Source organism: Amblyomma mixtum, chromosome 9, assembly GCF_055824585.1.
Source record: "Amblyomma mixtum isolate Tamu chromosome 9, ASM5582458v1, whole genome shotgun sequence".
Taxonomy (NCBI): domain Eukaryota; kingdom Metazoa; phylum Arthropoda; class Arachnida; order Ixodida; family Ixodidae; genus Amblyomma; species Amblyomma mixtum.
This window is the reverse complement of record NC_143020.1, coordinates 14334332-14349288: the sequence shown is the minus strand read 5'-3', so window position 1 is coordinate 14349288 and position 14957 is coordinate 14334332. Positions and strand designations below refer to the sequence as shown.

Below are 14957 nucleotides of genomic sequence, written 5' to 3'. Positions count from 1 at the left end.
TTATTTTTTGTTTACTGTGTAGGCAATTCTCATTAACATTCGTCATCATCTTTACCTACGGTTTCCTAGAATTCTAACCTTATGCCACATCTCTGCTTTTCAGCCACCAATACTTCAATCGCTTTTTGCTAACTTCCACTGCAGATTTATTTACATGACCATTGTTATCTTTAAACCATAGGGCCTCAGAAAGAGTGACTGTGCCTGCATCGACATCCGGATGGATACCAACACATTTGATTATGAGGTGTTCAATTGTTTGCACAGATCTACCACACACTGCACATGTGTCATCTTCTTCGTTAAATTCTTCCGTTCTAAGACGCCCTAACCTTATACAGCGCCACATAGTGACATAGTGTATCGGTTGCATCGGTAGCTGGTGGACGCTTCGGTGTGTGTTCCGGCCGCTGGCTTGCGTCGGTGGCCGGTGTGTGACCTTTCGACGTACTCTTTTGTTAAGGTGTCCTTCGGCTGGCGGCGCCTCATTATGGTGAGCCAACCACCTACAAAGGCTCTGGCCTTTGATGTTGTCGTCCCTGAGGGGGCTAGTCCGGAGGATGTCGTCGATGCGACAGCCTCCGTTGTTGGATTGGAGCAAGTTTACTGCGTCCAGCACTTCGGTGGACGCAACTTCCAAGTGACTGTGAAAAGTGAAGCCGCCATGGCTACAATCGTTGAAGCTTCCTGCCTCACCATCGGCAAGGAACGCGTCGCCATCGTTCCCCTGAGCCCGCAGGTGACCCAGCTGACTGTTCTTTTTCTGCCCGCACGTGTACCCACTGACGCCCTTGCCAAGGCTCTCTCCCCTTTTGGTAAGGTGCTGCACATTAGTCGCGGCGTCATGGGATCGCGTCCCACTGTCACCACCGGAACCCGCTACGTGCGAATGGAAATGAAGCCAGAGTCATCCGTACCCAACTACATCAAGGTCGCGGGCCACCGCGTGACGTGTGACTACAAGGGCATGCAGCGCGTTTGCCGGCGTTGCGGGTCCACTGCGCACTTCAGGGCACAGTGCACGGCTCCTTTCTGCGCCCGCTGTGTGGTCTTTGGGCACCAGGCCCAGGGTTGCGTGCTGCCATGTCGTCGTTGCGGTGATCCGCACGCTACTGTGGCGTGCGCTATCAAGCCCTCGTACTCGGAGCCTGCGGCCCGCCCTGCGCCCCCGCAGGCCGCTCAGGGAGCGGTTGAAGCCATCAAGGAGACCGGCGGATCCAACACCGCCGCCGTTACGGGTGCTTCCGCTGCGTCCCAGCGTCAGTGCGTTGAAGAGCCGGAGTCTGCTGTTGATACGTCCAGTGCTGCACCAAGCGAGCAGACAGTAAAGGTTCCTGCTGCGTCAGCCTCAGTCTCTCCGAGCGTCCCTGATGACACAGGGGCCGAGCCTACTGTGTCACTGGAAAAATCTGAGGCTGAGAACGTGCCACCCTCGGAGCCCGCGCTAGAGCCCGCGGCCAGCGTTGCGGTTTTGAGCAGGGACGCCGACATAGCTGAGGTCGACGGTGACGACAGCAGCTTGACGTCCTCAGCCTCTTCAGTCAACCTCGTCATTGACGAGACTGTCATCACGCCTGAGGAGGACACGACGCCGCCGCCGCCGTCTTCGTCATCGCTTGTACGGGAGCCAAGATCATCTCCAGACGCTGACCCTGTGCAGTCGCCGTCGTCTTCTACATCGAGGATCAGCGCTAGCACTTCTAGCGAACAGTCGTCGGATATTGAGATGGTCGCTTTAAGTTCGAGCTTAAAGCGTCCACATGCGTCGACTACGGACTCGGACAATTCTGCTGGTCGGCCAAGGAGGCCTCGTGCCTCCTCTGGTCCGACCCTCCGCAAAAAGTGAGATGGTTTAGCGCCGTTCGCGGCGCACTTTGTATTGCCTAAGCATCACGACTGTTCAGCTTTCATTTTTCATTTCCAAAATGGCTAACCTTCAAATTATTACTCTTAACGTGCAGGAGTTCCGCAGTGTTTTGAAGCAGGCAACGGTGGTCGCATTCGCTCGTTCCTCGGGTTGCGATATCGTCTGCCTGCAAGAAACCAATTTTTTTCGTCTCAGTGACGTGTTGAAATTCAAGCGTAGGTTTGGCGTCGATGCCTTCTTTTCGTACGCCAGCACGCGTTCTAGCGGCGTTGGCGTTCTTGTTTTGAACCGCTCACTGTTGCGCGATCATCATGTTATCTACGATGCGCTTGGACGCGTGTTGGCGTTCGACTGCACGTTTAACGCACTTCACCTGAGAATTCTTTGTATTTATGCGCCTGCGCATTCCAATTTGGTAAACGCATTCTTTAAAGATTTAGATGTGTATTTTCTTGGAGGGCGTAATGTTGTGATGTTGGGCGATTTCAACTGAGTGCTCGATACGGTCGCAGATGTGCAAGGCGCTGGTAGGGGTAGGCCAGGCTGGAATGCGCGTGAGTTGCGCCGCTTAGTGAACCATTTCATGCTCACGGACGCGTATGAGCTCCTCTATGGCAACGTCTTTGTGTGGACTTGGCGTCGCGGATTATCGTCGAGAAGGCTAGACAGGGCGTACGTTCCGGCGAGCCTTTCGCGGTCAGTGTGTGTAGCTAATGTACAGACGCTGCCATCCTCGCCGGTGCACATATCAGACCACCGCCCTTTTCTTCTATCACTCACGGTTCCGGCGCCTGCAGTATCACCTCATAGACCATGGCGGTTGGATGTACGCATACTTCACGACGCCAGCACTAAAGACGGGCTCACACGGGTCTTGCGTTTTTCGGTTGTTGGAGCGGTGCCTGGTGACTGGGACCGTCTGAAGGAGCAGTGGCGTCACCATTGCGCTGCAGCTGGTCGAGCCCTTAGGGCTCGCGTGTCAAATGAGGTGCGTGAGGTGACGGCGAATCTACGTATTGCTCAACGCACCCCGTCGCCTTCGTCGCTTATGTGCGCATGGAGAGAGGAGCTTTCGGAGCGCCTACAGCGTCTTTTACGTGCCTCCTCTTTGACAGCGGCTGCATGGCGTTGTCGATGCAGTCCAACTGCTCATCCCGAGGTGCTTCTGTTGGCCCGCCAAGAGCTATTGTACACTCAAGGTGCCCCTGCGTTTACATCTTCCGCCGGGGCTACGTCCCAACCAGGTAGCAGGAATTTCAGTGCGTTTTTTTAACCATTTCAGGGGTATTGCTCAGTCGGTTATTCTAGTTGATCGCAATGTCGTTTCCGCAGCCCCATTTTTATCAGGCTTGCCGCAGGTTTACAATGAACTCCATGACGGCCTTATGGCTGTGCCAACAACAGATGAAATCAAGGAGGTGTTGGACTCCATGAAACGAGGATCAGCGCCTCGTCCAGACGGCCTTCCTGTGGAGTTCTATTTAGAATTTTGGGATATTGTGGGCCCTATTTTCTTGGAAGTATTAAAAATATGCTTTACTCAGCACGTATTTCCTGAATCATTCAAAAGAGGCCGCATTGTCCTTATTCCTAAAAAGTCTCCTCGGTCGACATGTCCGGCAGATTGGCGCCCTATCACCCTGCTAAATTCAGATTACAAAGTATTAGCAAAATTACTCGTTCGTCGTCTACGAGCTCTCCTCCCGTCACTTATCTCCTGCCACCAGGTTTGTTCCATCCCAGGCCGTGAAATACACAGTTTATCCTCTGTAACGCGAGACATCCTAGCGTATACTTTACGACGGCGCGCACAGGGTCTTCTTGTTTCCCTTGATCAGGAAAAGGCGTTCGACTTCTTAAAGCACGAGTACATTTACGGGATGCTGGATGCTTTCGGCTTCTTACCTTCTTTCGTGCTTCTCATTAAAGAGATGTACAGAGATATTTCAAGCACTCTGTTCCTCGATGGCCGGGAAAGTACTGCATTTGATGTTCGCCGCGGCGTCCGTCAAGGTTGTCCGCTCTCCCCCCTTTTGTTTGTCTTCGCATTAGAGCCTTTCCTCTTGGCAGTCAATCGCCACACCTTTATTAGAGGTCTGGCTTTGCCAGGCAGCGAAGCGGTACGCGTCACTGCTTATGCAGACGACATCACTCTGTACTTAGCTGATGAACGCAGCCTGCTTGAAACTTTAAATGTTTTCCGTGAGTACGCCTCCTTGTCTGGGGCTGCTCTTAATTACTCGAAGAGTTGTTACTTTTTTGTGGGGTCTACCCAGACTCGTATTACATCTTCAATACGTTTGCAGTGGTGCGCGCGGATGCGCATTTTAGGTGTGACCTACGACTGTGCTGAAATATGGAATGGTGTGTGGTCTTCGGTCGTCGAAGACATTACAGCTCGTGTGCGAAGGGCGCAGACATTCGATTTGCCTCTGCTTGAGAGGCGCTACCTGGTTCAGTCCGTCATGCTCGGTGCCTTCTGGTACCTGTGCTACACTGTTAAACCACCCCTCCGTGTCATAAGGCGAGTGCAGACTACAGTTTTTTCGTTCTTTTGGTCAGGCGGAACCGAGCTTGTGGCCTGTGCTGTTCTTGGACAACCAGGGGAGAGAGGAGGGTTTGCCTTTCCAAATTTGTCCGTCACTTCCTCGCTGTTAGCGTTGAAGAGTATTTTGCGTATCCTGCTAGGAAACGTGTCTCCGGCACGAATCCTGGCTCGGTACTTTTTGGGCCCTTGTTTACGCTTTTTGGATCCGGCGGCCCCTGTTAATCATGGACCCCAGTCAGAGTAACCCACCGCTTTCTACGCTTCATCAGTGGCCTTTTACAGGCATGTAAGAGCAGTAGCACCTGCTGTCAACATCGTTGCAGACCGTGTGGTGGACATTATGGGCACGCTATTGTTACCTGTTGTGCCGGCGTCTCGCCGCTCACCTATGCGCCGCGTTCAGTGGGCGCGTTTAGCGTCGACACCTCTCCCAGATCATCTACGTGACTTTGTCTGGAAACTTGGCTGGGCAGTGCTCCCTACTTGTGATCGGTTAGCGCGGTGGGGTGTGTTACGCTCCAGTACCTGTCCGAATTGCACGCTCCCGGAATCTAATCGCCACGCTACAGTCACGTGTGTTGTGGCGCGTGTCTTTTGGCGCGCGGATCATGCGGGATTTCGTGGGCAGGGCATTTCGTGCTTCGTCTCCCGCGGCCGCTTCCCCAGCGGCCGTTTTGCTCGCCTGTTAATAGTTGCAGGTCTTTTTAGTTTATGGCGCAGTCGATGCGCCGCGGTCGCTAGTGGCTTTCGACGCCGCGCTGTGTGGCCAATTCTCGGCCGTCTCCGACGGGAGCTGATCAGTTTTTTGTCCGAGGAACTCTTTTTCTTGGGTGAGGAAGAGCTTCTCCGACAATGGTCATGCCCATTTATTTCTGTTAATAACGGTCGTCTTGTCTTGGTTTTTAGGCCAAACTGGCGCTAATGTCTGCTTTTCAATGTTTCAATGTCTAATTATCGACTTTTCGCTCTTCTGTCAATCGGTATATATGCATTCCTATTTTACATTGCCCATTCCTGTTAGTTACTTAGAAATGTGTATGGTACCTCTTTAATTGGCTCGCCTTACATGCTTAATGTCATGTGTTTTTGTAAATGTGAATGTATCTTGTAACCTTGGCATGTGTACATATGTAAATAAATTTTTTCTAAACAACATTACAGACAGGCTGCTCTATTTCGCCCTACCGCCTCTCATGCTTTCACGAAACCTTTCCTCCTGATTGTAACCCCTGTGGTGTTCCCAGAACCACGCTTTTCAACTACTTATGGGAATATCCTTCCCCAAAGGCAGTACCCCCCATCCTTAATCCCACTCCTTCCCTGGAGGCTGCTTTACGGACGATTCCGCCCGCCGGCCAGAAATGGCTGGTGGATCGGGTTTTACGTGAAGCACAAGCCCGTGGACCTGACCATTCGGAGACCACATTAGAAGATTTTTTTTGTCTAATAAAGTTGTTTCCATCCATCTATAGACGGCAAAATCTGTTGGGAAATTGGTAAATTGGCTTTCTGAGGAAAGCTAATGGCGCAGTACTGTCTCACTTATCTCGGTGGACACCTGAACCACGCCGTAAGAGGAGGGAGGAAAGTGGTAGTGCAAGAAGAAAGAGAGAAAGAGGTGCCGCAGTGGGGTGTGCGGCATAATTCCGACTACCTGGGTATCTTTACGGGCACTGACATCGCACAACACCCGGGCGCCTTTTGAGTTTATTTTTGTAATCAAGGTCTAAAAACAAATTCTTCACCCGACGCAGAGCAGCGAATGAACACTCAGAATGCGCCGACTTAAATGGCGATAGTGGCGTGAGCAGCTACCCTCCGTACGGTAAGAATAGGGCCTGCGAGCGGCGCAAGCGGCTTGAACACGCTGCTGAATATAAAACGATGCGCTTCAAAAAGGACAGGTTTCAGCCGTGTACTACATGACTCCTTTGGAAGAGAAGGACCGCTGGTATTGGCGAAGTGGCAAAGTTTGCTAGACCACCGAAAGAGAGTCATGGTGACGCAAATAAATTCAGTTAAGCATCAAGCGCTTTGGCGAAGTATCCACATCTCCTCACACGGCACGACTCACGTGGAAATGGGGCTATGCGCTTTCTTCGCTAGTCGGTGCTTCGGACGATGCCCTACTGAGTATGATAAAGGGGGCCGAGCCATGTATTTACGCATGTGAACTTCGCCATTTCTCTTTTATTTAAATATGGAACTACCGTTTGTCCAATTCATTGCCAACAAAGTAGCAGGATCGACACCAAAGCGTCACTTTCATCTTAGTTCGCACGGTCAATGACTGCTTTTCCTGGCTCCGTTACTATACTTGATGAGGTGTTGAATTTTTAACCAGAAGGGCAATCGTTGGTTGAAAATTTTCGCCCTCTGCAGAAAACATTCTCGAAATATTGTTTTACTGGTGGGTACTTACTGTCCTAAGAATCGATATAGCAGCCCTTTAAGTACAGCCCCCCTCTCCCACAAAATATAACAAATGATGTGTACATTTAGTTCAGTACTTACCGGTACCGGTGCACCAAACCGCCGTTGCCAATGTTGCACAGTGTCCGTTTCGTAGACATCTGTCGTTTTGGCATAGAACATCATCTGAAATCACGATAAGAGGGCTGATAATTTTGTTGTCCACTTCTGTAGGCTAACTTTCTGTCTTCACTGAATTCTGAAGATTTCACGAAGTAAAATTACGGACAATAGTTACGTTAAGACGTTTGTACAAGTAGATGCCCATGAGCGCCTATTTCCGCATGAAACCGCCATACCACTGCTACATTTCCGTTTCAATATGCGGGAATCGTCTTCCAGCTGTGCATCATTGTCTGTGTTTCTTCTGGATCGTACTCTTACCTACTTGATCAGTGAATTTGAAGTTTCAAGTTTATTTTCCATTTCAGTAAGAAATGAGGGACCCGAGACAAAAAGTGAACGTGAACGTGAACGTACTGACATTACTTTAAAATTCTTAAAAAGCGGCGCGGTATGAGTGTAGTAGTCTTTCCCAGCTATATGGCGAATAGCCTTTGTTTGTAGTGTATATATTCGATTTAAATTTGTTTGTGTAGTTGTACCCCATACAAGGAAACAATAATTTAGTTGAGACAAGAATAACGAGTAATAGATATGCAGCTTAACTTTTGGCTGTAGGAAGAAATGGAGTTTTGCTAAAATACCTATGTTTTTGCCATGCGTGAAATTATTTCATTTATGTGACTATCCCAGGACATATTTTTGTGGAAATAAACGCCTAGGGTTTTCATTTCATCAACAACTTCGATAGGAGCGTGGCCAAAAATTAGGCTATGATTTGAGCGCATGATAGGCTTTGGAGACTGCCTTGTGGGAAAAAAAAACACGGCTTTTGTTTGAACAAAAGCCGGCTTTTGTTTGAACAACTTGAACAGGATTGGCGATTTAATAACGTTGTCGCCCCCAAAAATTTTCTCTTTATTTATGTATTTTATTTAATTATATATGCCTCAATCACATTGCAGCACTATACCGGGCGTGAGGAGGGGGGATAAAGGAGAAAGGAATTCGAAACAGAGCACATAAACAAAAGCAACAATTTACACAAAACTAAAAGTCATTAAAGCATGGAAAGAGATATCGCTTTTAATAATTTAAACAACGCTGTGAAAAAACACCTCCATTTCTGAGAGCAAACCTCATATAATAGACATTTTGTGTATATCGCCGCGCCGCGGTGGCTCAGTGGTTACGGCGCTCGGATGCCGACCCGAAAGTGCCCGCTAAAGAGCCCCAAGCGGTGGAAATTTCCGGAGCCCTTCACCACGGTGTCCCTCATAGCCTGAGTCACCTTGGGCCGTTAAACCGGGATAAACCAATAAACCAAACTTTTTATCTATAGCGACCATTTCTACTGTGTACACGGAGCTGCTCCATTATCCACGTCAGTCTGCATGGCATGAAGATTGTTACATTCGATTAAACTCTGTATAGAAATAGAATGCAATCATCAGCAAACACGCGAAACGATGGTGTATCTGATGTGATGTCTTTGATTTAGCGATTCTCTTCCCATAACTGAGATGTATTTTGTGAGTACGTAGTTATAATTACTCCGGCACATCTCAAAATTTATTTCCTCGGAAGTGATTTTATACATGCGCATCAGTCCACTATCGCATTAGAAGACAACAGTTTATGGCAAATGCTACCACCCCCCGCTTTATATTTCTAATTGCCATTGGGCACCCATTGTTGGTACTGGCGAACTTCGATTGCTTTTTACAGCGCTATTTCTTAAAGCGAGGGTTAGCGTCCTACGCGCAGTGGCAGCAGTACTAGTCGTTGTAGTCGTCGTCGTCACCGCACATGAACTTCCGTCAAAACTGTCGTTTGAAAAATGGGATTGATTTTTAGAATTTATGCAGCACATGAGTCCAGAAAGACATCTACCAATAAAACTGGATATTGCCACGCGCCTAACGCGCCGCGCGGCCTCCGCGCTGAGTCGAAGACGACGACGAAGCGGCGGTGGGCTCTCGAGGCGCGCTTGTTCTGTTCGGTGTCCTGGAACCTGCTGCTGTAATTAAAAGAATGCTCCCAGTCTTGGGTTCTTCCCGACGCCTATCTCCATGGCCCCTCTGGTCGTGACACTTTAGACGACGACGTGAAACACGCACCAAACTCCCGCAAGAGGTCCTGGAGTTGCCTCTTTTCAGCGGGTGCAAGGCCTGGATTGATGTCTACGTTGGTGACCGCTTCGGTGTCAGCTCCAGGTGTGCCCTCATCGCAAGCAAAGCATTCGGCCACTTCCTGAACATAGTCGACGTAAGCGATGGCTGTGCGACGAAACAGATGTCGATGCTCAATGCAGAAGTTGGTGACAAGGACCTCTGTACAACCGTCATGAAGGGATCCAAGGCCCGTGCCACCGCAACTCCCTTAGTGAGTACGAGGGAGTCATTAGGCTCGACAACCCGCAGTCCCCTATGTGGCTCGTCACAGGTAACTCTTGCGAGAATGCTGGCACGTGGTGGCACCGTAACGGTATCGTCGGCAACTCGCAGGGCGGACCGAGAACCCTGGTGCGCAGGTTCTTCTGTGGCCATTGCGGTAGAAAATGTCACCAAGCGATTCGGGAGGTCTGTGATAGCACCGTGCTCGCGAAGAAAGTCGATGCCAAGGATGACATCGCGAGAACATTCGCGCAGAACGAGAAAAGTGGCAACGAATGTGCAGCCTCGGACCGTAACCCGGGCCGCACACATACCGAGTGGTGCGACAAGATGTCCGCCGGCCGTACGTATGTCGGGGCCGTCCCAGGGTGTCGTCACTTTTTTCAGGGCCGTCGCCAGCCGTCCGCTAAGGATAGAGTAATCTGCGCCCGTATCGACCAACGCGCTGACCTCCTTTGTGTCGACGAGAACAGGGATATCCAAAGAGACCCTTTCTTCAGCGCGGCCCGTCGATGGCTGTTGTGGATGACTCAGTCGGTGCGGCGGCGGGAACTGGTCGGCGACTGGGGTTGCGTCGTCGGGGCGATTCAAGCGGCGGGTTGGGGAAAACTCTTCGGCGATGCGGCGTTCGGCGTCGGGGCGATCGGGTCGGTGCGGCGGCGGAAGCGGGTCGGCGATCGGGGCTACGGCATCGCGGCGAGTCGGAAGGCGCGTCGGGGAAAACTGTGCAGCGTTGCGGCATCCGACGTCGGGGCTATTCGGTTGCTGCGGCGGTGGAAGCTTTGCGGCGGATCGGCGTTCGGCGGCCTCGCCTCCAAAGGCCGCCGGAGCTAGTTTTCCCGACGAGGGCTCGAGGAACCGCGTTGTCCTGAGGCGAAACGGAGCCCAGAGGGGGAAGACCGGCGTGGAGAAGGCGATCGCGACTCGCGGCGCGGAGGAGGCGGTGAACTACGCTGGGTGGTGACGTACTCGGCGATGTCTTGAGGGCGCTCTCCAGGCCGTGGACGGGGGCTGTCGATAGGAAATCCGCGTAGTCCCATTTCGCGATAGGGGCACCGCCGGTAGAGATGGCCGGCCTCACCACAGTGGTAGCAGAGCGGTCGTTGATCTTGGGTGCGCCAGAGGTCAGTCTTCCGCGGTGCCTGGCGCCGATCCGCCCAGAAAGGAGTAGGCTGAGCAGAGTGCACCGCGACCAATGGTTCGGTGTAAGGCAAAGGCCCAGGAGATGGGGCCGCGCGGCGGACGACGTCCGCGTACGTGACTGGCTGGACCGGAGTCGGGTACGGCGCGGGATCGTATGGAGTCGGTTGCGGCGCCGGCACAACTGCAGCGTCTTGTGCTCTGAGGGCCTGCCGGACTTCCTCGCGGATGACGCTGGTGACGGAATCGACGCGAGGGGCAAAGGTTCCTTGAAGGTGCTGCAGCTCCTCGCGGACCACTGAACGGATGAGTTCGCGAAGGGAGTCCGGATTCGGCCTGGGATCATGGTCGAACCGGTCCAACGTTGACAGTGTCGACGACGGACGCAGTTGCCGGGCGTACTGTTGGGATCTCTGCAGCAGCAATTTCTCCATGTGCACGGCCTCGGCCAGAAACTCTGCGACGGTGTTGGGCGGGTTCCGCACAAGGCCGGAAAAGAGTTGGTCTTTTGAGCCGCGCATGAGGTGCCGCAGCTTTTTTTTTCAGGCATTGCCGGATCGGCGCGATGACAAAGACGCGTCACATGCTCGACGTACATGGCAACACCCTCATTGGGGAGCTGAATTCTAGATGACAGGGTACGCTCCGCGCTCTCCCGGCGGTCGCTGTTGGCGTACGTACTCAGGAGCTGACGTCGAAAGTCCGGCCACGTCGAGAAAGTAGCCTCATGGTTTTCGAACCACGTGCGTGCAGAGTCCTCAAGGCTAAAGTACACGTTACGCAGCTTTGTAGCGGCGTCCCAGCAGTTGAAGGTCGCAACCCGTTCGTAGTGCGCCAACCAATCTTCGGCATCTTCAAACAGGTCACCGTTAGGCGTTCGTGGGGTTTGAAGAGTGAGGTAGGTGGGGTTGGCTGCAGGGACAGTCGGAGGCAGGGCGGGTATTGGCGTCGCCATGAGTGTAGGGGTAGTCGAGGGCTCACCGACAAAAGAGAGCGCCTCGGGGGACAGGCCTCGGATCCTCCGGATGGCACGATGGACAGGGGTGGTCACAAGAGGCGGGCGCGTCGAGTCGTCCTCAGGAGTAGGGAGCATCGGCCGCACCTCCACCAGTGTCACGACCAGAGGGGCCGTGGAGATAGGCGTCGGGAAGAACCCAAGACTGGGAGCCTTCTTTTAATTACAGCAGCAGGTTCCAGGACACCGAACAGAACAAGCGCGCCTCGAGAGCCCACCGCCGCTTCGTCGTCGTCTTCGACTCAGCGCGGAGGCCGCGCGGCGCGTGAGGCGCGTGGCAATATCACATCGCCCCCTTTTAAGTGGCCCCTTTTTCTTTTACGTGCGACTAAATCTTTACAACCCTTTATATTTCAACTTGAAAACAACTAAAATCGCTGGAAACAGAACACAATGGAATACCTTGCTCACTTTCAGTCCAACTCAATCTACACGTTGCAAGCATTCTTAGAAATTTCGAATTGTTGTCCTGTGGGGCCCATTTTCCTAATTTAAATCGAATTAAATGTTCCGGCTCCCGTCTTTTTTTTAACTGACAGCTGAACATAGGTGAAGTCAACTAACGACTGGAGTGCCTTCCAGGCTGTCGAGTGGCGGCTTCACTTTCGCGTTTATTTTGTTTTTTGTCTTCCTGTGAACGAATAGATGCAGTCTGAGACTGCATAGCTGCAAGTTAGGCCCACTAAAATAAAAAATACGCGTGGTCTCTTTGCTTCCACCGATCGCTACGTATCACTCCGCCGATGGCATATCTGCTAGCTGCCACGGAACTGGCTGAAAGGCTGGTTGTCTCATACTATCGTCTGCGGTTATTTCAAAAAAAGGCGGAAGCCGGGACGTTTTATCTGATTTCAGTTCAAGAAATCGGCCGCACAGGACCACAATTCTAATTTTATGAATGCTAGGGACATGCAGATCGATTTCCCGTGGTAAACCTACAAGTTCAAATTCCCATTTAGTGCACATTTAATGTGCTCGTTGTGCTCTGCCAGCACTGAATTCAATAACTGTATTGATAAAAGCAAGGTGCGGAGTGATACCCATAAGAAACGGGACAGTGGTATAACGTTGCTAAGAACCCTTGATGCTGTGCCATATTTATTGTTTATGGTGATGTCGAATCTAGGACAAGTAGTTGAGCTAGCACTCGAACACTCAGTTCCGCGCACCCGTGACCGCATTGGCGATGTTCTTCGAAGAACATATCCGGTCTTCATAAGAATTAACGTGCTGAGGTTTGTGGAGGCCTCTGTGCTACAAAGTGAGAAAAAGCTACAGAAGGTGTACAACGTTCGACTTTGCTTTTAAAGCTAGTACCATGCAAGGGGTGGATCAGATGGAGGCTGCTCTTTCTGAGTTTTCTTATCTTTCTACTCCAACACTGGAACTAGAACCGCATTTGTGAGAGTGATTTTCTTTCTATGACTTTAGTGAGGATATTCGCCGCTCTGCGGAGCTTCGAGGTTCTTGAGGGCTCAAACTTAGAGCTCGGATAGCTGCTTGGGAGGGGTGCTCGGGTCGCTAGGTATGACAGAACTTGGTTTGGAAGTTGATGAGAGTCCGTGCTGGGCATTTGAAACACTGGGCGCACTTCCGTCCTATGTACAATTTCGTTTTCCGGACATCAACCTGTACACGTGCCGGAATTTGTCACTTGCAGGAGTTTTTCAGTGGATTAGGCCCTCTACAGACTGACGTTGAGCCAGGCACAATTCTGTCCACTTATAGGCATTGCCGATGTATTTTGTAACCTGCATTTTCGGTAATGACGTGAAGCCTAAGTGCTTCGACTAAGTTCAGTGGCTCCAGAGACCATATTTTGACGAGCAGCGAATCTGCTCTCTCTTAGTGGCACTATGACGGAGTGTTCGCTGTCACTACAGTCCGTTCATTTCGTTTGTTCGAACCCAGTTATTAACTAACGGGTTTAAAAGTAGACGCTTGCGTAGCACTTTTTCTCTCAGAAAGATTAATCCCGACAAACCTTGTCTTCTTCCTGGCTAATCCCTATAAGAATAAGAGCAACTGTTTTTTCAGCGTTTCGTACCTTTCGCACATGTATTTGGAAAGTGGACTGGTCCCTATCGCTGCAGCTAGTGCCACGCTTGTGAAAAAATTTTCCGTCGGACATCCGTCTGTATCCGCGCCCTTGCGTGTCTCATAGCCTTATAGTTTTTCTTAATTCGAGAGATTCCTGCGATTGCCTATAAGAAAAAATAGAGTTCCTTTGTTGTATTTAAATAATTTCTTAGAGTCGTACATTTAGACCGGAGCATTGATGACTTCGAGGTTCGCGTGACCCGGTAGCTTTGTTACCGTTCAGTTATAGCTCCAGTTAGTGTTATAGATGCTAGCTGTATAAGTTATCTAAGGGGCCAGCACCGCCTATCTCAGAGTTTGAATGATGTCTTGATCGTCTTGAGCAGTGTACCCCACGGCCGCGCGAGTTTCTTTATTGAAGTTTGTGTTTCTCTTGGTCTTAAGTTGCATTTCCAGAATACTTACGGGTTATGCTGTCTGGTGCCCTACCTCTTCATCCCCTACAGACAGGTGCACCTTGTGTCTTTCGCGTTGGGTGCCAGCTATCAGTACCAAATACATCGCCTTTATTCACAGTTTCGATCCTGTCTCTTCAAGAGCCCTTTTTAGGGCTATGAGAATCGCTTGCATCTCTTGTTAGCCCTTTATTTTCTTCCATTGGTCGCCGCTTCTAACTAATAATCAAATGTTCCCTTAGTATACCGCTTGTCTGCAGCCATTGCCCCCGAGTGTTCAAATACTAAACACTGCATAATCAACTTAAATAGTGCGGGAAATAAGGCTGAGACCAGACGAACTAACTTTTTGCTAACAAAGATCTGGTAGTTTTGGAATCACTGTCCTTTGTGTATTTTGAAAATTCGTCCTTCCTGAAACCATCCACAAAGTTTTACAATCATTTTCCCGAGAAAGCTGCGCTCAGTTTCTCGACTATGGCATTGTGTGTTACACTTATCAGACTCTTTGCGAAGGCTGGCGGCCGCAGCCTTATGTGGTTAGACGCTTGTGTTATCCTTGATATTATTTGACTCAAATCGCCGAGGTGTCGGGCATAGGTAGCCACGAATCACTAGTAGGAACAGCCGGCCTTCTTTGCTCTGGCGCAGGACTCCCCTGACGTCTGGTTCTCTAAATGCACTGCCTCGCATTTAGGCGTCCTTGTCTTTCTCTCTATACACTGCTTGCGAGTCTCCTTAATTAATTTCATCAGGAGCAACAAGCTAGGAGACCATTTTAGGCGTAATACCGATCTGGTTACTTTTTCCATCCATTTTTTCAATCAGTTTTCACAGAGTAGAAGTCAATCAATCACATATGTCGGAAGTCAGTAGTAGCAGTGCTTGACTTTAGCTCGTATATCCTCGGCACTCTAGTTCCTGTTGACTTCTGCAAATAGAGCCTGCTTAGTTTCCACAT

General features: G+C 50.7%; 1 protein-coding gene across 1 annotated transcript in view; it reads right to left on the bottom strand.

Annotated features, from left to right (window-relative positions):
• Positions 1 to 14957, bottom strand: part of LOC149328367 (uncharacterized) — a 110348-nt gene that overhangs the window by 49112 nt on the left and 46279 nt on the right. Inside the window, exon 7 of the mRNA XM_089558974.1 lies at positions 6930 to 7013. Coding sequence (XP_089415100.1) covers positions 6930 to 7013 — 84 coding nt within the window. The remainder of the gene's footprint in view (positions 1 to 6929; positions 7014 to 14957) is intronic.